General features: G+C 34.4%; 1 protein-coding gene across 1 annotated transcript in view; it reads left to right on the top strand.

Annotated features, from left to right (window-relative positions):
• The window catches only part of LOC106166632 (DNA (cytosine-5)-methyltransferase PliMCI), a 111090-nt gene extending 93473 nt beyond the window's left edge, over nucleotides 1-17617 (top strand). Inside the window, exons 35-36 of the mRNA XM_087009113.1 lie at nucleotides 13219-13335; nucleotides 13819-17617. Of these exons, the coding sequence (XP_086865239.1) occupies nucleotides 13219-13335; nucleotides 13819-13983 (282 nt within the window). The 3' untranslated portion in view covers nucleotides 13984-17617. The remainder of the gene's footprint in view (nucleotides 1-13218; nucleotides 13336-13818) is intronic.
• Nucleotides 17618-26819: the final 9202 nt, after the last annotated feature.

The raw sequence follows: 26819 nt of genomic DNA, 5'->3' as shown, positions 1-26819 counted from the left end.
GGCAATCTAAGTGTGACCTTTAGATTGACCTTTGACCTACTTTTCACCATGAACTGAACTTTGCAAAATTTCCTTCCCTTTTATCTCCAAAACTGGCAGAGATAGGCCCATAGTATCTATTGAAGTTGAATACTAAGTCATATACTGGTAATCTAACTGTGACCTTGAAATTGATCTTTGACCTTCTTTTCATGATAAACTGCACTTTGCATATTTTCTGATCTTTATATCTCAAAAACTGGCAAAGATACGCCCATAGTTACTATTGAACTTGAATAGGAAGTCGTATACTGGCAATCTAACTGTTACCCTAAAATTGACCTTTGACGTAATTTTCACCATGAACTGAACTTTGCAAATTTTCTTTCCCTTATTTCTCAAAAACTGGCAGAGATACACCCAAAGTTACTGTTGAACTTGAATAGGAAGTCATACACTGGTTATCGGTGACCTTGAAATTGACCTTAAATTGGACCTACTTTTCATGATGAACTGAACTTTGCATATTTTTTGGCCTTTAAATCTCCAAAATTGGCAAAAAAAAAAACAAACAAACAAAATGCCCATGGTTACTATTGAATAGGAGGTCATATACTGACATTGAAATTGACCTTTGACCTACTTTTTCACCATGAACTGAACTTTGCATATCTTCTTCTCCCTCATATCTTCAAAACTAGCTGAGATATGCCCAGTGTTGTTCCTAGGTTTTCTCTTTTGTCAGCATATATGCAACATTGACAACACATTTCAAGAAAAACCAATAGGCCTATTGTCTAGAAAATCACAAGAGTAATCAATGTTAGGAAAATACAGGTCAAGTTGAAAATCTGCTTGATTATACCATTTTTAGTTATATTTTTTTGCATATTTTGAGAACTCTTGTTGATTATATTTTATAAGCTTGTCAAGCAAAAGACTGGTGGTGGTGTCCCTTTTTTGGGGGGTTAATACGAATGCGCTTACTCCAGCTGGTGGTACAATATCCGGAGGTGGTATCGCCTCTCTGATCTCTAATTTGGAATTTGGGGTGTGTTTTGTACATTAATAAAAAATTCTCTCGTTTATGGTAGTGTTCTGTAAAGTGTACAAATTTTCATAAAACCTTTCCTGTTTTTGTAGAATATCTTTGTTAATTGTAACTTTTAGTGTATTGTTAATTTCTAGTTTTGTAATTGTATTTGGAACTCAATTCCTTTTTTCCAAGTTGATAAAGTAATTTGTATTGTGTTCCCCCTTTCCGTACCATCTACCTTTACAACGCATTATTGCACCTTCAGTTTTAGCCTCTAGGATTAAATATATTCAGTCTTTAGTTTTTCTAATTCTTTAGCTTTTTCTTTATTAAATTGTCTATCTCGGCTTGAAGCTCGTTAATTTTTTTATGTACAGACACAGATGTGTCTGTACATATAGCCATAACCTGCGTCTGTTGTCGCTTGAAGCTCGTTAATTTTTTATGTACAGACACAGATGAATATTCATAATATGCAGGTCAAGTTAGAAAATCAGCATGATCAGGCCATTTTTAGGGAAGTTATGCTATTTTTTCACTTTTTTCAGAACATATGCAACACTGATAATGTGATAAGTGAAAAACCATTTTACCTTTTGGCTTGAAACTTACTGAACTGATGAATATTCATAATACGCAAGTTGAGTTCAAAAATCAGCTTGATCGGACCATTTTCCCAAGAGTTATACTGTTTTTTTTTTGCTGTTTTCTGCATATATGCAACACTGATAACGTATTTTAAGGAAAACTGATCGGCCTTTTGTCTTATTATTGTACCACCAGCGTTAGCGCTGGCGGTACACATGGTTTTAGTCCCGTCCGGTCCGTTCCGCTGGCTCCGCCGGCTCCGCCGCCATGTTACCGTTACCGCTTCTCCTCCTAGACGGTAAAGGCCCCCATACCTATAATCTCAACTCGTTCCACGTAAAATTTGGGCTTTGTCGGTATTGGGGTCTAGGTGTGGCACTCATTGCAATGCACCCTTGTCCAAAAATGGCAAAATTAAATGCTAATTATCTACCGTACGGAAGGAATTATGGGAAAAATTTCTACAGACGGCTTTCCAAAAGTCATATGTGTAGATTTCAAATATGCCCTTGGATTTGACCTTTGACCTTTATTTCAAGGTCAAACGGGCAAAAATTTTCAAAAAAATGGATTTTTTTACGAAAAAAATTTATTTGCGCTGTTATTCAGACACCACACAGACTTAACCAATAAAATTATTGGAAAATATTACCCTTCAGGTCATCTTTCATCTGTGTGAATTTGGGGTCAATCGGTGCATTTTCACGGGTGAAGCGGCCATAAGATACCGAAACTGAAAACTGTCTGTAATTCTGGAACCGTTAATGCTAGAGACCCATTCTTTTTTGCATTTTGTAGAGCATGTAAAGCCCAACACTGGGGGTGGTCTCCGTTTTTTTGTATTCCATACGGTTTTCGAGTTACGCTGTATCAAAAAGTACATATTGGTGGTGAAAGCAAAATGTGCAGTACGGTAATGGATAATAAATTTTGAACTCTGGAAAAATAAAACATAAGGCTTGGCAAAGCAGACAACTTGTGGTCAAAAATGACATTATTTCATCAAATTTGAACTTCTGGAACTTCAGAGCACCTCCCATTTCAAGAATTTTGACCAAAATGACCTTTTCTTTATTTTAATTAATTTTTTCTGTAGGAAATTTATGGCACATTAAGGTAACTCCGAAATTATAACATTTAGTCCCTTATATCTCCAAAACTGGCAGAGATAGGTCCATAGTTACTATTGAAGTTGAATAGGAAGTCATGTACTGGCAATCTTACTGTGACCTTGAAATTGACCTTTGACCTACTTTTCATCATGAACTGAACTTTGCAAATTTTGCTTCCCTTTTATCTCCAAAGTTACGCTGTATCAAAAAGTACATTTTGGTGGTTAAAGCAAAATGTGCAGTACGGTAATGGATAATAAATTTTGAACTCCGGAAAAATAAAACAAGGCTTGGCAAAGCAGGCAACTTGTGGTCAAAAATGACATTATTTCATCAAATTTGAACATCTGGAACTTCAGAGCACCTCCCATTTCAGGAATTTTGACCAAAATGACCTTTTCTTTATTTTAATTAATTTCTTCTGTAGGAAATTTATGGTACATTATGGTAACTCCAAAATTATAACATTTAGGCTTCGTTCACATGCAATGTCTATTTTCTAAATTCTATTTTCTATTCGCGGCATATGTTGTGATCATGGTCTGTGCCCTGAATATCCCTCGGCGTAATTACTGGCAGCGCGAGCCAGTAACTATAAGTTACTTTAAGTAACTGGCTCGCGCTGCCAGTAATTACGTGGCGGGATATTCAGGGCATAGACTGTGATCATAAGATAGCGCGAATAGAAAAAAGATTTTTAGAAAATAGACATTCCATGTGAATAAAGCCTTAGTCCCTTATATCTCCAAAACTGGCAGAGATTGGTCCATAGTTACTATTGAAGTTGAATAGGAAGTCATATACTGGCAACCTTACTGTGACCTTGAAATTGACCTTTGACCTACTTTTCACCATGAACTGAACTTTGCAAATTTTGCTTCCCTTTTATCTCCAAAACTGGCAGAGATAGGTCCATAGTTACTATTGAAGTTGAATAGGAAGTCATATACTGGCAATCTAAATGTGTCTCTAAAATTGACCTTTGACCTACTTTTCACCATGAACTGAACTTTGCAAATTTTGCTTCCCTTTTATCTCCAAAGTTACGCTGTATCAAAAAGTACATATTGGTGGTTAAAGCAAAATGTGCAGTACAGTAATGGATAATAAATTTTGAACTCCGGAATAAGGCTTGGCAAAGCAGACAACTTGTGGTCAAAAATGACATTATTTCATCAAATTAGAACATCTGGAACTTCAGAGCACCTTCCATTTCAAGAATTTTGACCAAAATGACCTTTTCTTTATTTTAATTAATTTTTTTCTGTAGGAAATTTATGGCACATTATGGTAACTCCAAAATTATAACATTTAGTCCCTTATATCTCCAAAACTGGCAGAGATAGGTCCTTAGTTACTAAACTTGAATGGAAAGTCATATACTGGCAATCTAAATGTGACTTTGAAATTGACCTTTGACCTACTTTTCACCATGAGTTGAACTTTGCAAATTTTGGTTCCCTTTTATCTCCAAAACTGGCAGAGATAGGTCCATAGTTACTTTTGAACTTGAATAGGAAGTCATATACTGGCAATCTAAATGTGACCTTGAAATTGACCTTAGACCTACTTTTTATCATGAATTGAACTTTGCAAATTTTGGTTCCCTTTTATTTCCAAAACTAGCGAGATAGGTCCATAGTTACTATTGAACTTGAATAGGAAGTCATATACTGGCAATCTAAGTGTGACCTTGAAATTGACCTTTGACCTACTTATAATCATGAACTGAACTCTGCTAATTTCTTTCTCTTTTAACTCCAAACCTGGCAGAGATAGGTCCATAGTTACTATTGTAGTTGAATAGAAAGTCATATACTGGCAATTTACTGTGACCTTGAAATTGACCTTTGACCTACCTTAACTTAACTTTGATTGTACCATTTTAAGTTATATATATTTTTTGCGTATTTTGAAAATTCTTGTTGATTGCATTTTTATAGCTTGTCAAGCATAAGACTGGTGGCTGTGTCCCTTATTTTGTGTATGTGGGGGGTCTATACGAATGCGCTTGCTCCAGCTGGTGGTACAATATTCGGAGGCGGTATCGCCTCTCTGATCCTTTAGTTTATATATAAACTTATTTGCAATATTAAACAGCATTTATATTTAAAGTTTGAATAGCAGCTATTGTAATCTTATTGAAGGGTTGGATTGAGACCATCTTCTGGGTTTACATTGACAAGTATCTATTTTTTTTCTGTTGGAAGACCATCAAAAATGGAGGATGGATCAAAAAGATTCTTTGGAATACTGTCAGGAAATATCTCTGGATCCGCTCCTGTTATTGACCATGTTACCTGTTGTGCATGATTAAAATTCAGTGTTGACTGACTATGCTATTATAAGCATCATTTATTATTGCATCAAAATTGACAAAATGACCTATTTTTGCATCTTTATTTTCTGTTTTTTGTTTGACAGCTTTGCTGCCTTGTTTCCAAATGCCTCTTTTATTTTCTCTATGTTGTTTAGATTTTTGCTTTGAAAATCTTATAGAAAAGTGCCGTATTTCCATGATAATTATAACAAATGCTGAACCACGGTCTTCTAAGTAATTGTATCTGTTTTTTTGCTTCACTAATTACAGTTTTTATTTTGTTAATATATTTTTCATCTCCTAGTAAAGTATTATTGTTTCCAGCCCTCATCCTCTAACTGTCACATCTTTCATCTTTAAAAGCAAGGATATTGCATCATGATCAGTGCTTAGACATAATTACGAAAGGACGTGAAACGCGGCATCTTCCTTTGAAGCTATGTGCGTTCGGGTAAACATTCGCCCATTGTCTTAGATAAGCTGTTTTGATAGCTCCACGGGAGCCTGAACAGCTTATTATCAAGGTAGCGCGCTGTGCCTCAGTGATTTTCTTTTGTTCTATCGCATGGGTAACGTAATTTCTCGCGGTCCCTCGTGTTTGCTATGATAAAGCATTGCCGCCATCTTGCAGTTGAGAGCACATAAGCTTGCATCAACACGTGGAAATTTGTTTCGAGTTTTCAGTATCTTTTTCTTGTAACCTCATTAAAATGGGTTCTGGCCTTTGTCTATACTTGTTATCGTTTCAAAGATTGTATTGATCTATGTTGAGCTGATATATAAGTGGTTTTAAAGCAATGTATCGGCCGATTCATGTGTGGTGCCATTTTCCAACGACAGCCGATATTGAGAGTAATGAAATTATCAATTAACGTCTCCGAATTCGAGCAGACAATGGCCGGTTAAATGAACATATATGTGCAGTTCACAGTAGTGTTGATGTCAACTTTGATAAAAGTTTATTAAAAGCACTCCGGGCACTTTTTGGTGTGTCACAAATCCATGTGTTTTGCCATATTGCAATGAGAAGCGATATTGAGGGTAAAAAAATATTAATGAGCAACCCCAAATTCGAGAAGACGTTAGCTGGTAAAATGAACATATGTATACAGTTCACAAAAGTGTGGATGTCAACTATGATAAAGGAATATTAAAAGGCATTACGGGTGCGTTTTTGTGTGTCACAAATGCATGTGTGGTACTTGCCATATTGCAACGAGAGCCTATATTGTGTGTAGAAAATATTAATTATCATCCTAAAAATCGCGCATATTTTAGCAAATCGCACTAATTTATACATTAAGTATACAGCAGTGTTTATGTCATCTTTATTTAAAAGGTGAATAAAAAATAGGCCCTACCGGTCTAAAAGAAATGTCAGCGAGCCTAAGAAATTGGAGAGAAACTGCATCAGGTTTCATTATTGCCGCATCGCAGGCTCATTTCTCACATAGAGAGAAAAATTCGGATCTTAGCTAAAAACAAGTACGCTGCACTACAATTATACAATTTTGAATGCTCATTTTACTGCAACAAACAAGATTGCCTTTACCACATAGGGCATTTTGAATTCCTCCATGAACAAACATATCAAATTCTCACATAGCTTCCAAATTGATAGAACAAATTGTACTTATAATTAATCTCTATAAGTTGATTGTCTCAGCCACCAGAAGGATTACCTCACGTTATCACGAACTACCTGCCCAAATGTCACAAAAAGTCATCGACAACTGCGATATGCTCGCTACCTGTAAGGAAGGTCACGTGATCCGAACGCACATGGTTTCATGAAGAACTCGCGCTAAGCCGATTATCCTTTGATCTTGCTCCGCATTTCACGTCCTTTCGTAATTATGTCCAAGATCAGTGTAAGGTGCGTACAGTATCTCTCCCTTTTTATAAAACAATTTTCTATTAGTTCGTTAGGTGTTATCCAGATTTGCCCATGTTCAGGGTACCTTTCCTAACTTCAGTATCACGGTCAGCTTATGCTCTAAGATCCATTTTCTCTTGTGTCACAGTACCATATCACCTAAATCTGTGTCTTTATTTTAATTTGCACCAGACATGCTGAAGCTGTAGGTCTGATCGGTCATGACCGGTACAATTTCTCTGGACCTGTAAAAAATTGTACTTATTCAGTCCAAAGGGCTGACAAGAGTTTTAAGAGCCGTCATTTTAAATTTACAGTCATCGTTCAATATACTTCTAGAATAAGATTATATAAAATCCACATAATTTTTTTTTTCATTTGCTAAATGATCAACACGTAAAAACAATGTTTAAAGACATTTTGTTCACATTCACTAACAAAGTACGCTTGCCAATCGTAGTATCCGTCTCAAACGAATGGGTAATTCCCCATATGGAATCCCCCTGCTTACGCGCGCTGTCATTGGTCTATTGGTTGCAACATACAGACCGTTATCACGAGGGCAGTTCATGCTGGAAGCATATGTAAACATGTCATGGTAAATGTTTACTGCTAAACTTGGACGCCTGACTCTTTTCTCAAGAACAATTATTGTACCACCAGCGTTAGCGCTGGCGGTACACATGGTTTCGGTCTCGTCCGGATCGTTCCGCCGGCTCCGCCGGACGGCTACCGTTACCGCTTCTCCTCCTAGACGGTAAGGCCCCCCATACCCATCTCATGGATTTAGGTCACCTATAATCTCAACTCGTTCCACGTAAAATTTGGGCTTTGTCGGTATTGGGGTCTGGGTGTGGCACTCATTGCAATGCACCCTTGTCTAAAAATGGCAAAATTAAATGCTAATTATCTACCCTACGGAAGGAGTTATGGGAAAAATTTCTATAGACGGCTTTCCAAAAGTCATATGTGTAGATTTCAAATATACCCTTGGATTTGACCTTTGACCTTTACTTCAAGGTCAAATGGGCCAAAATTTTCAAAAAAATGAAATTTTTTACAAAAAAAAATTTTTTTGCCCTGTTATTCAGACACCACACAGACTTAACCAATAATATTATTGGAAAGTGTTACCCTTCAGGTCATCTTTCATCTCCATGAATTTGGGGTCAATCGGTGCATTTTCACGGGAGTAGCGGCCATAAGATACCGAAACTGAAAACTGTCTCTAATTCGGGAACCGTTAATGCTAGAGACCCATTCTTTTTTGCATTTTGTAGAGCATGTAAAGCCCAACACTGGAGGTGGTCTCGGTTTTTTTGTATTCCATACGGTTTTCGAGTTACGCTGTATCAAAAAGTACATATTGGTGGTAAAAGCAAAATGTGCAGTACGGTAATGGATAATAAATTTTGAACTCTGGAAAAATAAAACATTAGGCTTGGCAAAGCAGACAACTTGTGTTCAAAAATGACATAATTTCATCAAATTTGAACTTCTGAAACTTCAGAGCACCTCCTATTTCAAGAATTTTGACCAAAATGACATTTTCTTTATTTTAATTAATTTTTTCTGTACGAAATTTAAGGCACATTATGGTAACTCCAAAATTATAGCATTTAGTCCCTTATATCTCCAAAACTGGCAGAGATAGGTCTATAGTTACTATTGAAGTTGGATAGGAAGTCATATACTGGCAATCTATATGTGACCTTAAAATTGACCTTTGACCTACTTTTCACCATGAACTGAACTTTGCAAATTTTTCTTCCCTTTTATCTCCAAAACTGGCAGAGATAGGCCCATAGTTACTATTGAACTTGAATAGGAAGTCATATACTGGCAATCTATATGTGACCTTAAAATTGACCTTTGACCTACTTTTCACCATAAACTGAACTTTGCAAATTTTGCTTTCCTTTTATCTCCAAAACTGGCTGAGATAGGTCCGTAGTTACTATTGAACTTGAATAGGAAGTCATATACTGGCAATCTAAATGTGACCTTAAAATTGACCTTTGACCTACTTTTCACCATAAACTGAACTTTGCAAAATTTGCTTCCGTTTTATCTCCAAAACTGGCAGAGATAGGTCCATAGTTACTATTGAACTTGAATAGGAAGTCATATACTGGCAATCTAAATGTGACCTTAAAATTGACCTTTGACCTACTTTTCACCATGAACTGAACTTTGCAAATTTTGCTTCCCTTTTATCTCCAAAACTGGCAGAGATAGGTCCATAGTTACTACTGAACTTGAATAGGAAGTCATATACTGGCAATTAAATGTGACCTTAAAATTGACCTTTGACCTACTTTTCACCATGAACTGAACTTTGCATGTAAAGCCCAATACTGGAGGTGGTCTCGGGTTTTTTTGTATTCCATACGGTTTTCGAGTTACGCTGTATCAAAAAGTACATATTGGTGGTAAAAGCAAAATGTGCAGTACGGTAATGGATAATAAATTTTGAACTCTGGAAAAATAAAACATAAGGCTTGGCAAAGCAGACAATGTGTTCAAAAATGACATTATTTCATCAAACTTGAACTTCTGAAACTTCAGAGCACCTCCTATTTCAAGAATTTTGACCAAAATGACATTTTCTTTATTTTAATTAATTTTTTCTGTACGAAATTTAAGGCACATTATGGTAACTCCAAAATTATAACATTTAGTCCCTTATATCTCCAAAACTGGCAGAGATAGGTCCATAGTTACTATTGAACTTGAATAGGAAGTCATATACTGGCAATCTAAATGTGACCTTAAAATTGACCTTTGATCTACTTTTCACCATGAACTGAACTTTGCAAATTTTTCTTCCCTTTTATCTCCAAAACTGGCAGAGATAGGCCCATAGTTACTATTGAACTTGAATAGGAAGTCATATACTGGCAATCTATATGTGACCTTAAAATTGACCTTTGACCTACTTTTCACCATGAACTGAACTTTGCATGTGAAGCCTAATACTGGAGGTGGTCTCGGTTTTTTTGTATTCCATACGGTTTTCGAGTTACGCTGTATCAAAAAGTACATATTGGTGGTAAAAGCAAAATGTGCAGTACGGTAATGGATAATAAATTTTGAACTCTGGAAAAATAAAACATAAGGCTTGGCAAAGCAGACAATGTGTTCAAAAATGACATTATTTCATCAAACTTGAACTTCTGAAACTTCAGAGCACCTCCTATTTCAAGAATTTTGACCAAAATGACATTTTCTTTATTTTAATTAATTTTTTCTGTACGAAATTTAAGGCACATTATGGTAACTCCAAAATTATAACATTTAGTCCCTTATATCTCCAAAACTGGCAGAGATAGGTCCATAGTTACTATTGAACTTGAATAGGAAGTCATATACTGGCAATCTAAATGTGACCTTAAAATTGACCTTTGATCTACTTTTCACCATGAACTGAACTTTGCAAATTTTTCTTCCCTTTTATCTCCAAAACTGGCAGAGATAGGCCCATAGTTACTATTGAACTTGAATAGGAAGTCATATACTGGCAATCTATATGTGACCTTAAAATTGACCTTTGACCTACTTTTCACCATGAACTGAACTTTGCATGTAAAGCCTAATACTGGAGGTGGTCTCGGTTTTTTTGTATTCCATACGGTTTTCGAGTTACGCTGTATCAAAAAGTACATATTGGTGGTAAAAGCAAAATGTGCAGTACGGTAATGGATAATAAATTTTGAACTCTGGAAAAATAAAACATAAGGCTTGGCAAAGCAGACAACTTGTGTTCAAAAATGACATTATTTCATCAAACTTGAACTTCTGAAACTTCAGAGCACCTCCTATTTCAAGAATTTTGACCAAAATGACATTTTCTTTATTTTAATTAATTTTTTCTGTACGAAATTTAAGGCACATTATGGTAACTCCAAAATAATAACATTTAGTCCCTTATATCTCCAAAATAGCAGAGATAGGTCCATAGTTACTATTGAACTTGAATAGGAAGTCATATACTGGCAATATAAATGTGACCTTAATATTGACCTTTGACCTACTTTTCACCATGAACTGAACTTTGCAAATTTTGCTTTCCTTTTATCTCCAAAACTGGCAGAGATAGGTCCATCGTTACTATTGAACTTGAATAGAAAGTCATATACTGGCAATCTAAATGTGACCTTGAAATTGACCTTTGACCTACTTTTCACCATGAACTGAATTTTGCAAATTTTGCTTCCGTTTTATCTCCAAAACTGACAGAGATAGGTCCATAGTTATTATTAAACTTGAATAGGAAGTCCTATACTGGCAATATAAGTGTGACCTTGAAATTGACCTTTGACCTACTTTTTATCATGAACTGAACTTTTTTTCTCTTTTAACTTCAAACTTGACAGAGATAGGTTCATAGTTATTCTTGAACTTGAATATGAAGTCATATACTGGCAATTTACTGTGACCTTGAAATTGACCCTTGACCTACCTTACGAAGAACTTAAATTTGATTGTACCATATATGTTTTTTGCAATAGTTTAAAAATTCTTGTTGATTGCATTTTTACAGCTTGTCAAGCACAAAACTGGTGGCTGTGTCCCTTATTTTGTGTATGTGGGGGTCTATACGAATGCGCTTGCTCCAGCTGGTGGTACAATATTCGGAGGCGGTATCGCCTCTCTGATCCTCTAGTTCATATATAGAAAGATGGCAGTTCTTGAAAAATTAAGCCATACACGCTGTACTTTTGAACTAAAGGACAAAGTGTGAAATTCAAGGACTTTCAAAGGAAGAAACAATTTCAAGCTCTTCTAAAGGCCTGACTGTGTATGAACCCGGGAACTTGTGAAATGAGAACAACAATAAAGCAGTGCTTCATAAGTGTCAGTTTTTGTTTTTAAATTATTCAACATGTCCAAATTATTGATAGTATAACTGAATATGTATTTACAAGAGTTACTTCTGTGTACTACTTTGAAAATGAAACGTCTACGTATTTAATGGAAATTTTCTGTCCGGGAAATTTTTTATCACTGCTGGTCCAAATGTCCAGCAGTTCTGAAAAGATTTCAGCATGTCTGTGCACACATAGTTGTGTCTGTACATACAGCTGTGACCTGCGTCTGTGGTCATCACCACCATTGCCGTTGCCTTGTAACCACTGTTGCGCTTGATTTGGTCTTGAAGTACAATTTAAGATTTAAAAAATGATTATAGTTTCAGGTGGTAGAGAATTTACTCTGAGATCATAGATTTAATTTTTGATTCTCAAATTCTGTACTTGAAGTGATCTGTTGCTCATATAAGAGATTGTGGATCACAACTTGAAGAAAAAATGTGAGTTTTCACTTTAGCATGATGTGAGGTTTAGGTAGATACTGCTACTTAAAGTTCAAAACATTTAATCCATTTTATTTATATTTTTAGTGTGATAATGCAACTCCATCATTAGACAAATCATTTTATTACAAACTTTTCCATTGAATAAAAGTACTGATAGCTTTATAAAATATCTAATCAAAGTATAACCACCTATCCTCTAGGTAAAGGTGGTGTAAACAGATATTTTATGAATATTTTAGTGTGGTTGGTAGGTGGGAAATGGTCAAGTGATTAAAAGTAACAGATAATCCAAGGGATACCTGAATAAGTGAAAAAAAAAAAACTGTTTGCCCCATAGCACCTTTATTCAAGGTGGGCAACTTCATGAAGGGGCAGTGATGAGGCAATTAAAAGTAACAGTTGATTCATCAGAGGGTTACCTGGATGAGTGAGATCCTCTGTTTACCCCACCTTTACCTGGATATATATTTTGAGCAGATTTTTAATAAAATTTTCTGCACTTCTTTCTCTAAAATTTTGTGTCCTTGTACTCCATGAAAATAAAATTGGGATAAAATAATTTGTTTAATGATATTAATTATCCATCCTTGCATTGCATCATCACATTATATTTCATAAATGGATAAAAAGATTTAATATTTATACGCTTTACTTTATATTTGTATTTTAATATACATTCTTCAAGGGGGTGGGTTGCTGTCCTGATACAGTAGCAGGGGTGGATGGAGGCCATCTTCTGGGTCTTCCAGAAGATGGCCAAATTTTTTTCAGGTTTATATTGACAGGAATCTTAACTTTTCTGTTGGAAGATGGTCAAAAATGTAGGATGTATTAACAAAGATAACTTGGAAGACTGTCAGAATATATATATATATATACGGATCCGCCTCTGTCTAGCAACATTGTATTTTTTATTCAGCAAATATATTAAGAAAAAAATTTGTTATATTCTGAATTCTGTTACAAGATGAGGTTTTATATTACTTATAGGGTCGGGTTTTACACCCAGAACAGCACCGTGTTGTCAGTGTGCGTGAGTGTGCACGTTCTCAGGGATTCCCGGACACATACAGATTCTATGGAAATATTTTGGATAGGCACCGACAGGTAAACAGTAACACACATTCACATTATGAATGCCAAACCTTTTGAAGCTGTTGTTTTACTTCACAAAAACAATGTTTGATATTTATGAAATTTTGTTCTTTTTAGAAAAAAAAGAAAATAAATGATACAGCACATACATATATATCAGCCCCAAAAAATGGAACTGCAAGTTTTGTTATGTGTTTGTTTTTATGAGTCCTCCTCCTCCAGTCTACCACCAGTGCAGCTCAAAACTCTTTGACAGTGGTAGGTTGTCTGCCCAGTTCATCCTAGGCATGATATATATATATATATATATATATATATATACACACACACACACACACACACACACACACACACACACACACACTGCTGATAGCCTTGGAAAAAGGAAAACTGGAACACTTTATAACTTCCCCACACTCATTTTTGTCTGCATTTTTGCGTCATCCCTAATATTTTATATGTTTTAGCATTACATGTGTATTTATCGTGTTTCAGATTGGTAATGCAGTGCCTCCACCTATGGCCAAAGCTATCGGACTGGAGATTAAAAAATGCATAATTTGGAAAGAGGAACACCTGGAATTGAGCAGTTGTTTTACTAAGGAGGAAAAAGAAATCGAGCCTTCTGCAGTGTCGGGTATAAAAGTGGACAACATATAGAGGAGGATACACATGATGTCATCCAAACATTGCTCATTTTGAAGGAATAAATGCATTTCCTGTACAAAACCATTGTCATTTTAAGTATGGCACACACACACTGGAATATGGTATCACAGGCGTCTGCTAGACAGCTTGCAGGAGAGCTTGTAAATATACAGATGTTTAAAAAAATTAAAAATAACTCTTACATAAACAGGCATATTCCACTTTTGCCATGTTTTAAGGTGATGGGTATTGCCTTGAAATGATGACTGAGCGTCTTTTTGCATTGAACTTTTTCACAGATTAAAGAAGCAAGCTGCTTTTGTAACATCTTTCATGTTTAGACATCGTGTCTGTTCATCCATCACATGCATCTGCCATTGTTTTTCCTGTGCACTTTTAATTACAGCAATTATTGCAATAAATGGAAAACCCTGTGACAAAATCTTCAACCTTACTTGAGTGATCCAAAGTACAGATCAATTTTGAATATCAGCTTTATTTGGCCATATTTAAAGTTGTGTAGTTTTATTATTATTATTGTACCACCAGCGTGGTCGCTGGCAGTACACATGGTTTTAGTCCCGTCCTGTCCGCCAGCTCTGCCGCCATGTCACCGTTACCACTTCTCCTCTTAGACTACATGAGCCTGCATACCCATCTCTTGGATTTAGGTCATGTATAATCTCAACTCACTCCACGTAAAATTTGGGCTTTGTCCGTACTGGGGTCTAGGTTTCTCATTGCAATGCACCCTTGTCCAAAATTGGCAAAATTAAATGCTTAGAATTATCTACCATACTGAAGGAATTTTGGGAAAAATTTCTATAGACAGCTGATGGAAAGTAATATGTGGAGATTTCAAATATGCCCTTGGATATGACCTTTGACCTTTATTTCAAGGTCAAATGGGCCAAAATTTAAAAAAAAGGGAATTTTTTTGACCAAAAAAAATTATTTGTGCTGATATTCAGAAACTACCCAGACCTAATCTATAATATTACTGGCAGGTGTTACCCTTCAGGTCATCTTTCACCTCCGTGAGTTTGGGGTCAATCGTTGCATTTTCATGGGAGCAGCAGCCATAAGATGCCGAAACAGAAAATTCTCTCTAATTCTGGAACCGTTAATGCAAGCTCGATGGAGTAAGTCGAGCCCAACACTGGAGGTGGTCTCCGTTTTATTGTTTTCCATACTGTTTACGAGTTATGCTGTATCAAAAAGTATATTGTGGTGGTGAAAGTAAAATGTGCAATATGGTAATATGCATAAAATTTTGAACGTCTGGAAAAGATAACATAAGGCTGGGTGAGGCAGACAACTTCTGGTCAAAAATGACATTTCATGGAATTTGAACATATGGAACTTCTGAGCCCCTCCAATTTCAAGAATTTCAACCAAAATGACCTTTTCTTTATTTCAATTAATTTCTTCTGTAGGAAATTTATGGCACATTATTGTAACTCTAACATTATAACATTTAGTCCCTTATATCTCCAAAACAGGCAGAGATAGGCCCATAGTTTATTGAAGTTGAATAGGAAGTCATATGCTGGCAATCTAACTGTGACCTTAAAATTGACCTTTGACTTACTTTTCACCATGGACTGAAATTTGCAACTTTTTTGTCCCTTGTATCTCCAAAACTAGCAGAGGTAACTCTAACATTATAACATTTAGTCCCTTATATCTCCAAAACAGGCAGAGATAGGCCCATAGTTTATTGAACTTGAATAGGAAGTCGTATACTGGCAATCTAATTTTGATCTTAAAATTGACCTATGACCTTTTTTTTCGCCATGAATCGCACTTCACAAATTTGGATTTAACTTTTACTCTTCCCCATGATTTTGTTTTAAATTGTAATTTTCAATAAAAATGTTTAGAACTTTAGACTGCATTTTGTAGATTTTGTCAAGCACAACACTAGAGGTGGTGTCCTTTTTTGCTTTTACATAAGAATGTGCTAACTCCAGCTGGTGGTACAATACCCGGAGGCTGTATCAGGCCTACCCAACTACCAGACTCAGCACATAAGGATCCGGAATTAACCAGTATGTCGGACCACACTACCCGTTTCCAAGGTGTTTGTCAGATCGCATTTCGGAGTATCAGTCAGAATACCGACGGGATAAGCCTGCGGTCGTCCTACAAAATTTGTTCTGGGGTATGATACTCCGAAATGCGCTCTGACACACACCTTGAATGGGTAGTGTGGTCTGATATACCGGTTAATTCAGGATCCTTATGTGCTGAGTCTCTCTGATCCTCTAGTTTATTATTTTTTATTTTATTTATTTTTATTATTTCTTTTTTTTTTTTTTTTTTTTTTTTTTTTTTTTTTTTTTTTTTTTTTTTTTTTTTGTGATTTTTCACTTTTCATGCAGTGGCATTTTTTCAAGGTTTGTCTTTGAAAAGATTTTTGCATTGTAGATAGCAACTGGTATATTCTTCTTATGTCCCAAAATAATTACTTTAATTACCATTAACTGCTTCTCTTTGCCATTGTTCCATGATTCGAATGCTTGGACACAACTTTTCCGTTGAGTTGGCCACATTGCCGGGCAATAGGGAATAATAATGTTTATTTAAATTCATTGCAGCTAATAGGTTATAGTTGCAGAAAGATAGGTCAAGTAAAGAAATAAAAGATACATTAAGATAAGAGTATGTTCAACATAAATGCAGATCTCTAAAAGTTAAAGAAAATGAGATAAAAATGTTATGGAATCTTTGTGTATTGAAAGAATGAGTGCAGGTTACCATTAGCAAAGTGCCTATCATCAAATTCTTAAAATAATTTGCTATTATAAAGTTTATGCATATATTTGTTGAGTGAAAAAATATTATTACTTAAAATAATTTGCTATTATAAAGTTTATGCATATATTTGTTGAGTGAAAAAATATTATTATTATTATTTGTGTGAGGCATCGTTACTTAGTATTTTTAATGAATTATGTGGGGGGGGGGGGTAGCCATATTTACCTCTTGTATGCAGTCTAATGAATCAGAGCAACTTGTTTCAGCAAATATTACATCAATGATTTTTTTCTAATGAAATGTGTCCTGTGGTGTAAAAAAGAGTTATATGTTAAATAATTGTGGTGTGACATAAGTAAACGGGAAAGTAATTGTTTTTTGTTTTAAATCCTAGAGAAGAGAACAAGGGGTGGTGTATTATGGTATTTTTTCACAGAAACAATCACTGATTTCACTACTGTATAAAAGTCTTGTACATGTAACTAGGAAAACTTGTTTCGGCATATTTTTTAATTTTATATAACGTTTCTCTCAGACTAGCATGTGTTGGTCTAAATTTAGTTATTAATAACTGTATTGATGACCAATATACATTTTGCACAAGGCTCTGTAAAGAATAGTTAACAAGGCAGCAAAGCTGTCAAATGTACAGACAAAAAGCAGAAAATAACAATGCACAAAATATGCTACAAGACAGAACTCAACTGAAATGGGTTTATTTCCATTTTAACACTTTTTTAAATAAAACAATTTACTGTACTTTTTTAATGATCAACTAAGAAAATTGTTGAGATGTAGAAAATACCAATAGAACAATGTTAAATGTTCAATTTGCTCCATTCTGAGATTCTGAACATAGTAAATGATTAAATCTGACAAACTGCAATGATTTGCTTTTTTTCCATTTTTGACTTTTAATTACACAATAGATTAATACAGGTTTAACACCATTTTTATGTTATCAAGTAACAATATTGTAAAGATGAAACATTTGTCAATAGAACAGTTATACGTATCTAATTAGTTCAATAATGAGACTGTAAACATGCCTAAGAATTGAGTCTGAGGTAAAAGCACTTATAAACAAAACGAGGCATAACTGTATCAAAACTAAACCAATCAAGCTTATTTTCGAATTCGACCTGTATTTTAGTAAGATTAAGCACTCCTGTGAGTTTCATGTCAATAAGCCTATTGGTTTTCTTTGAAATGTGTTTACAGTGTTGCATATATGATGAAAAGTGAGAAAACAGCATAACTTCTAAAATAATGGCCCGATCATGCAGATTTTCAAACTTGACCTGCATTTTATGAATATTCATCAGCTCTGTAAATATAAAGCCAAAAGGTAAAACTATCTTTCACTTATCGTGTTTACGCTGAAAGTGCACTGCGACGACAGATACTGTGTCTGTACATAAAAATGCTGAAAGCCAAAAGCTGATAAAAGTACAAGAAAATCATTTGCATCTGCGTCCACGTTAGTTAGGCGGCTAAGCCAAAAAATTGTGCAAAAGTTGATAAAAGCATGAAACTTTCCACGATGAATGATCATTGGGTGTTTGTCAATTTTGGATCGGGGGGCAATTCCAAAATTCACAAGTACCCGGATGAGCAGCTTTCTTAAAATATGCTGATTCAGCATTTTTACGTACATCCAAAATTCCCTTAAACGAGCACTACCGGCGTTAATTATAATAATATGAATAAATCTGAGAAACATACACTTACTGTGCACATCTATAACAGTTATAATGACGTCATGATGATGTCACTGGGTGATATAGCACAATACATGCGAATATCTACTGACTCCCATATACTAAATAGTCGAACCCTGCAATCATCTTTCCTGTAAACATCCATTACAGAAATCCATTCTTTAGGGCTAGAAAGGTTAAGTTAGCTTGGTGTCTACTTCCAAGACTTTGAGCATTTTCAATATGGCCGTCAATTTTTGAGGGAAAATAGAAAAACAACCAAAAGTCGACATATACTTTATTTGTGGCTCTTGTGAACCTATTTCCTGTCAGAAAAACAGTAGCATAATTGACTGCGTACTAGCACGTTTCTGGTATGGATAAACCAAAATGGCCGCCAACGCATACAGCAGAGGATGAAGTATAGAAGTAAAATCAGTCTATTACTGGTATAATTAGTCTAATTAAAACTTTTAACGCCTTCGATTTTTCTGTTCATTTGGATTTTTCATTGGCCACTATCCTTACCTATCATTAATAGCTTTTTTGACATTCAAAAATAAAAAAAATGTAAATGAAAAAGAGAAAGAATAATTTTCAAAGAAAGGGGGGTATAAAAAATAATTTAAAATAATATAAAAATACATAAAAAATTCAATTACGGACTTATTTTGGCAGTTTTTTTTTTATTTTTTTATTATTATTTTTTTTTTTTATTATTATTATTTTTTTTTTATTTATTATTATTTTTTTTTTTTTTTGTGGCAGTCTGAACTGCTAGAGCACGTGGATTTTAATGCAAAATTACCATTCAGTAGTCAGTTGTAACCATCTCAGCCATGTGACATTAACATAAATTATATACATGTATATTTCACTCAGTTGCTGATGAACGCAACCAAACCACCTTGTTTCCCTCTGACGATCTTCCACTAATGCGGCCCTTGAACAAATGTGGAAATTGCCTTCTTGTCTCTCTCGAATCGCTGACGATCTGCCTCCGACCTTATTCATATTGACGTTCATTGGCTATCATTCTAAGATCTTTCTGCCTCCTGCTAGACCAATAAACGATGCTTGAACATTCTGTGTGCGATGCAAAGTCACTAGACACTCCAATGATAAACCATGGGTTAATGATGACTTCCGAAATACCATCAGAATGAAGTCCAAAGCTTGGCAATCCGGTGACCATGAACAATACAAAATATACCGAAACAAAGTAAACAGAATGTCAGGAAACCTAAAAGGAAAGCACTACAAAAGCAAAGTGAAACAGGTTAAATCTGGTGAATCAAGAAAATGGTGGCAAGCTACAAAGCAGATGATTGGTCTGCACGCACACTCAAACAATCTTCAGGGATTAGCCAATGACAAATTTAATGGCAGTCTCCATGCTTTAGCTGAATATATCAATGGTTTCTTTCAGTCTGTATCTGCTGACTTAAACCTGTTGGATAGTAGTATCATACCTCCTCCTCCTGAACATATCCCTGACAAATACATCATCTCAGTAGCACAAGTGGAGAAAAAACTTATGAGCACAAAGCCAGTGGCCCGGATGAAATACCTAACTGGCTTTTACGCGATTTCGCACCTTTTTATGTACAGACACAGATGTGTCTGTACATATAGCCGTCATCTGCGTCTGTCGTCGCCGTCGCCGTCGTCGACGTCGTTGCCGTCGTCGCCGTGCACTTTTACCGATAACACGATAAGTGGAAAAATATTTTTTCTTTTGGCTTGAAACTTACAGAACTGATGAATATTCATAATACGCAGGTCAAGTTCGAAAATCAGCATGATCGGGTCACTTATAGGGAATTTATGCTGTTTTTTCACTTTTTTCAGCATATATGCAGCACCGATAACACCATAAATGGAATACCATTTTACCTTTTGGCTTGAAACTTACAGAACTGATGAATATTCATAATATGCAGGTCAAGTTCGAAAATTAGCGTGATTGGGTCATTTTTAGTAAATTTAAGCTATTTTTTCTCTTTTTTCAGCATATATACAGCACCGATAACACCATAAATGGAAAACCATTTTACCTTTTGGCTTGAAACTTACCGAACTGATGAATATTCATAATACGCAGGTCAAGTTTGAAAATCAGCATGATTGGGTCATTTTTACTGAATTTAGGCTATTTTTTCACTTTTTTTCAGCATTTTTGCAACACCGATAACACAATAAATGAAAAGCTGTTTTACCCTTTGGCTTGAAACTTACAGAACTGATAAATATTCATAATACACAGGTCGAGTTTGAAAATCAGCATGATTGGACCACTTTTATGGAAGTTAAGCTGTTTTTTTCACTTTTTTCAGCATATATGCAACACTGATAACACGATAAGTGAAAAACAGATAGGCCAATTGTCATAATACTCATAGGAGTGGCCAATCTTATTAAAATGAAGGTTGAGTTGGAAAATCAGCATAATCGGTCCATTATTTTAGAAGTTATGCTGTTTTTTCACATTTCCTCACATTCAATTCTTAGGCATGTTAACAGTCTCATTATTTAACTAATAAGATACGTAAAAGTGTTTGTTTGGCATTTCCTGCATCTTTACAACATTGTTAGTTGATTTTGTAAAAATGATAGTAAACCTGTTATCGTGTATTGTGTAATAAAGTGTCAAAAATGGAAATAAACACATATCATTGCAGTTTGTCAGATTCAATCATCCACTATGTTCAGAATCTCATAATGGAGGAAATTGGACATATAACACTGTCTTATTGATATTTTCCCATCTCATCAATTTTCTTAGTTGGTCATATAAAAATGGCACTGTTTATTTTGTTTTATGTTTAAAAAGTCTTAAAAATGGTAATAAACCCATTTCAGAACAGTGCTGTCTTGTTTCACTTTTTTCAGCATTTATGTAGCACCGATAACATGATAAGTAAAATACCGTTTTACTTTTTGGCTTGAAACTTACAAAACTGATTAATATTTATAATACGCAGGTTAAGTTTGAAATTCAGCATGATCCGGCCAATTTTAGGGAAGTTATGATGGGGTTTTTTTTTCAAATTTTTCAGCATTTTTGTAACACGGAAAACAGGATCAGTGTAAAAATGTTTTTCTTTTTGGATTGAAACTGATGAATATTCATAATACACATTTCAAGTTTGAAAATTGGCTTGATTGGACTATATTTACAACTGTTATGCTGTTTTTTTCCTTATTCAGCATATATGCAACACTGATAACACATTTTAAGGAAAACCAATCAGCCTTTTGTCTTGCAACTCACAGCAGTGATTAGTCTGACTAGTATACAGATCAAGTTTGAAAATAAGCTTGATCAGTTAAGTTTTGATGAAGTTATTAGCCTTTTTGTATATAAGTGTTTTTTTTTCTTCAGATTTAATTCTAAGGCATGTTAACAGTCTCAATATGGAACTAATTAGATATGTAAAAGTGTTGTTTTGACATTTTCTGCTTCTTAACAATATTGTTAGTTGATTATATAAAAATGATGGTAAACCTGTTATCATGCATTGTGTAATAAAGTATCAAAAATGGAAAGGAACTCATCATTGCAGTTTGTCAGATCCAGTCATTCACTATGTTCAGAATCTGCAAATGGAGTAAATTAGACATTTAAAATTGTTCTATTGATATTTTTCCTATGTCGACAATTTTCCTAGATGATCATTTAAAAATGACAGTAAATTGATTATTTTGTTTTATGTAAAAAGGTGTTGAAAATGGAAAGAAAATCATTTCAGTACAGTTATCTCTTGTTTACATTTTGGCATTTTGAACTTTGAACTTTGAACTTCCATGGTCTTGAAGACCTTCCCATATCACATTTTCTGAATATCCATGATACTTTTATTTTTATGTACAGACACAGATGTGTCTGTACATATTGCCATCACCTGCGTCTGTCGTCGCCGTCGCCGATCATGTCGCCGTCGCTGTCGCCGTCGCCGTGCACTTTCAGTGTTAACACCATAAGTGGAAGACAGTTTTACTTTTTGGCTTTATATTTACAGAGCTGACTAATATTCATAAAACGCGGGTCAAGTTCGAAATTCAGCATGATCGGGCCATTATTGTAGAATTTATGCTGTTTTTTCACTTTTTAGCATATATGCAACACTGTTAACACATTTCAAGGAAAACCGATAGGCCTGTTGTCATGAAACTCACAGGAGTAATCAGTCTTACTAAAACGCAGATCAAGTTCGAAAATCGGCATGATCGGGGCACTATTTTACTAGTTATGCTGTTTTTTCGCTTTTCAGCATACATGCAACACTGTAAACACAATATAAGAAAAACAGATGGGCCAATTGTCATGAAAGTCACAGGAGTGGTCAATTTTACTAAAATGCAGGTTGAGTTCGTAAATCAGCATAATCGTGCCATTATTGTAGAAGGTATGCTGTTTTTTCACATTTCCTCAGATTCAGTTTTTAGGCATGTTAACAGTCTCATTATTAAACTAATAAGATACGTGAAAGTGTTTGTTTGACATTTCCTGCATCTTTACAACATTGTTAGTTGATTTTGTAAAAATGATGGTAAACATGTTATCGTGTATTGTGTAATAAAGTTTCAAAAATGGAAATAAACTCGTATCATTGCAATTTGTCAGATTCAATCATTCACTATGTTCAGAATCTCAGAATGGAAGAAATTGGACATTTAACACTGCTCTATTGATACTTTTCTCATCTCATCAATTTTCTTAGTTGATCATATAAAAATGGCAGCAAACTGTTAATTTTGTTTTATGTTAAAAATTGTTAAAAATGGGGAAAAAAACATTTCAGAACAGTGCTGTCTTGTTTACATTTTGGCATTTTCAAGTTGTGACTTTGAAGTTCCATGGGCCTGAAGACCTTTGCTAGTCACATTTTCTGAATATCCATGATACTAATATTTTATTATTAAAAATTGATGGTCATTATGCTGTTAAACATTATGTAATATTGCATCAAAATTTGAAAAAACCTATTTTGGGCACTGCTCCCATGATTACCTTTTAAGAAAAACCATGTCACTTACTGTTCTCAAACTTACAGGAAAGAAACATGGGACTAAAATACAGCTGCAGTAGGCAATGCAATCTGCCAGATAAACAGTTTTTTGTGAAAATTTAATTTTTCACATATTGGCATTTTCAAGGTGTGACTTTTAAGTTCCACAGGCTTGAAGACCCAGGCTAGTCACATTTTCTGAAAATCCATGATACATATATTTTGTTATTAAAAATTGATTGTCATTATGCTGTTAACCATTATGTAATATTGCATCAGAATAGAAGAAAACACAATTTTGGGTGCTGCTGCCATGATGACCATTATGGGAAAACCATGTTACTTATGATTGCCAAACTTTCAAAAAAGAAATACAGGACTAAAATGCAGCCTGAGTTGGAAAAGCAGTCTAATTGACTTCTTTTTCTGGAAGTTTTACATTTTCAAAGTGTGAACTTGAACTCCCATGGGCCTGAAGCCTTATGCTTGTTTCACATTTTACTTACATTGGTATTACCTGTTGAGCATAATTAAAATTTGATGTTGAATTTGCAGTTTAACATAATGTACTTTTGCATCAGAATTGACAGTAGCCTATTTTGTTATTTCCTGCTTTTTGTCTGTACATTTGACAGCTTTGCTGCCTTGTTTGTATAAAAAATTGATGGTCATTATGCTGTTAAGTATTGTGTTATATTGCATGAAAGTTGAAGAAACCTGTATTTTGGACACTGCTGCCAGGATAGCGATTAAGGGAAAACCATGTTACTTATGATACTCAAATTTACTGAAAAGTTTCATAAGACTGAAGTGCAGCTTGTGTTGGAAAACCAGTGTGATTGTTTTCTGTTTTGGAAGCAATGCAGTTCTATAGAGTGAACTATGGTGCAATAAATGTATATGGCAGTATATTAATTCAGGGTCACAAACTAATTTGCTTAATTAATTTTCAAGTGGCCATTAAATGAGATTACATAAAACACACGTTCATAAAGTAATTTGCTTAATAATTTTTCAAGTGGCCATTAAATGAGATTACATAAAACACACGATGAGATTTCATTGTAAAGTCCCCTGGGTATATCTCTCTTAACTGTGTCACATAATTAGGAATCAATGATTATTGTGCAGGTAAATGTTAGTCATGTTAGTAATTAGACAGCTAGATTTAAAGTTTGAATAGCAGCTTTATTGGAATTTTTTGTTTTGTTTTATTTTACATTTTCTTTTAATTATTTTTCAAACACTAGCATCTTCAAGATATCACTTTCAACTCCCATCCACCAGAAGCACTCTGCATTTTCTGTTTTTCCACATAAGGAGTTGTGTTGGTTTTTATGCCTTTAAACATTGTGTAATTATATTATTTTATGCACTGTCATCTTTTTTCACATATTGGGATTTTCATTATGTGAATTTGAACTCTCACATATGGTCCTGAAACTGTAATCTTATTAACCATGTTATTCTGTTGTACATTTTGTGAAATTTTATCTTTCACATACTGGAATTTTCATTGTGGGACTTATAACACCCAAGGACATGTAACATTTAACTTTTATTGATACTACCTGTTGTGCAATATTTGCAACTTGACTGTTCTTTTTGGCAAATAATTAATTTTCTTTGTAAAAAGTGTTTTTTTTTTTTTTTTTTTTTTTTTTGTTATAATCTCTTAAGATATTGTTACAAAGTATAGCCATCTATGGATGTCACATGGTCTGATGAAAAGTTCAGATATCAGAATAATAGCTATGACTGCCCTTTTTGTAGTAAAACAAAATATATTATATTTCTGCGAGTTGTTTACACTGTTTAAACTCAAGTTGGATGATTCATATCATGGTTATGCACCTAGACTGAATGGCAGCTTTAGTGGAATATTTTTGTAATTTTTTCTTTAATTTTTAATTTTTCAAACTGGCATTTTTAAGATGTTTTCACTTTTCAGCATATATGCAACACTGTAAACACATTTCAAGAAAAAAAACGATAGGCCTGTTGTCATGAAACTCGCTGGGGTAATGGATCTCACTAAATTGAGGTCAAGTTCGAAAAGCGGCATGATCGGGCCACTATTTTAGTAGTTATGCTTTTTTCCCCACTTTTCAGCATATATGCAACACTAAAAACACAATATAAGGAAAACAGATTGCCAATTGCCATTAAACTCACAGGAGTGGTCAATGCTGCTAAAACACAGGTTGAGTTCGAAAATCAGCATAATCGGGCCATTATTTTAGAAGTTATGCTGTTTTTTCATATTTCCTCACATTCAATTCTTAGGCATGTTAACAGTCTCATTAGTTAACTAATAAGATACGTAAAAGTGTTTGTTTGACATTTCCTGCATCTTTACAACATTGTTAGTTGATTTTGTAAAAATAATGGTAAACTTATTATTGTGTATTGTGTAATAAAGTTTCAAAAGTGGAAATAAACTCATGTCATAGCAGTTTGTCAGATTCAATCATTCACTATGTTCAGAATCTCAGAATGGAAGAAATTGGCTATTTAACACTGCTCTATTGATATTTTTCTTAGTTGATCATATAAAAATGGCAGTAAACTGTTAATTTTGTTTTATGTTAAAAAAAAACATTTTAGAACAGTGCTGTCTTGTTTACATTTTGGCATTTTCAAGTTGTGACTTTGAAGTTCCATGGGCCTGAAGACCTTCCCATATCACATTTTCTGAATATCCATGATACTAATATTTTATTATTAAAAATTGATGGTCATTATGCTGTTAAACGTTATGTAATATTGCATCAAAAAAACTATTTTGGGCACTGCTCCCATGATGACCATTTAAGAAAAACATGGTCACTTACTGTTCTCAAACTTGCAGGAAAGAAACATGCGACTAAAATACAGCTTCAGTAGGCAATGCAGTCTGTTTGGTAATTCTTACTGCCAGTTAAACAGTTTTTTTTTTTTTTTTTTTTTTTTTTTTTTTTTTTGTGAAAATTTAATTTTTCACAAGATATGCTTGAAGACCTGTGCTAGTCGCATTTTCTGAAAATCCATGATACGTTTATTTTATTTTCAAAAGTTGACAGTCTTTATGCTGTTAACCATTATGTAATATTGCATCAGAATAGAAGAAAACACAATTTTGGGTGCTGCTGCCATGATGACCATTATGGGAAAACCATGTTATTTATGACTGCCAAACTTTCAAAAAAGAAATACAGGGCTAAAATGCAGCCTGAGTTGGAAAAGTAGTCTAATTGGCTTCTTTTTCTGGAAGTTATACAATTTCAAAGTGTGAACTTGAACTCCCATGGGCCTGAAGCCTTATGCTTGTTACACATTTTACTTACATTGGTATTACCTGTTGAGCATAATTAAAATTTAATGTTGAATTTGCAGT

This window comes from Lingula anatina, chromosome 3, assembly GCF_051362555.1.
Source record: "Lingula anatina isolate TDL-2025a chromosome 3, LinAna3.0, whole genome shotgun sequence".
Classification (NCBI taxonomy): Eukaryota; Metazoa; Brachiopoda; class Lingulata; order Lingulida; family Lingulidae; genus Lingula; species Lingula anatina.
The sequence above is the reverse complement of the archived record's forward strand: the minus strand, read 5'-3'. Positions and strand labels throughout refer to the sequence as shown.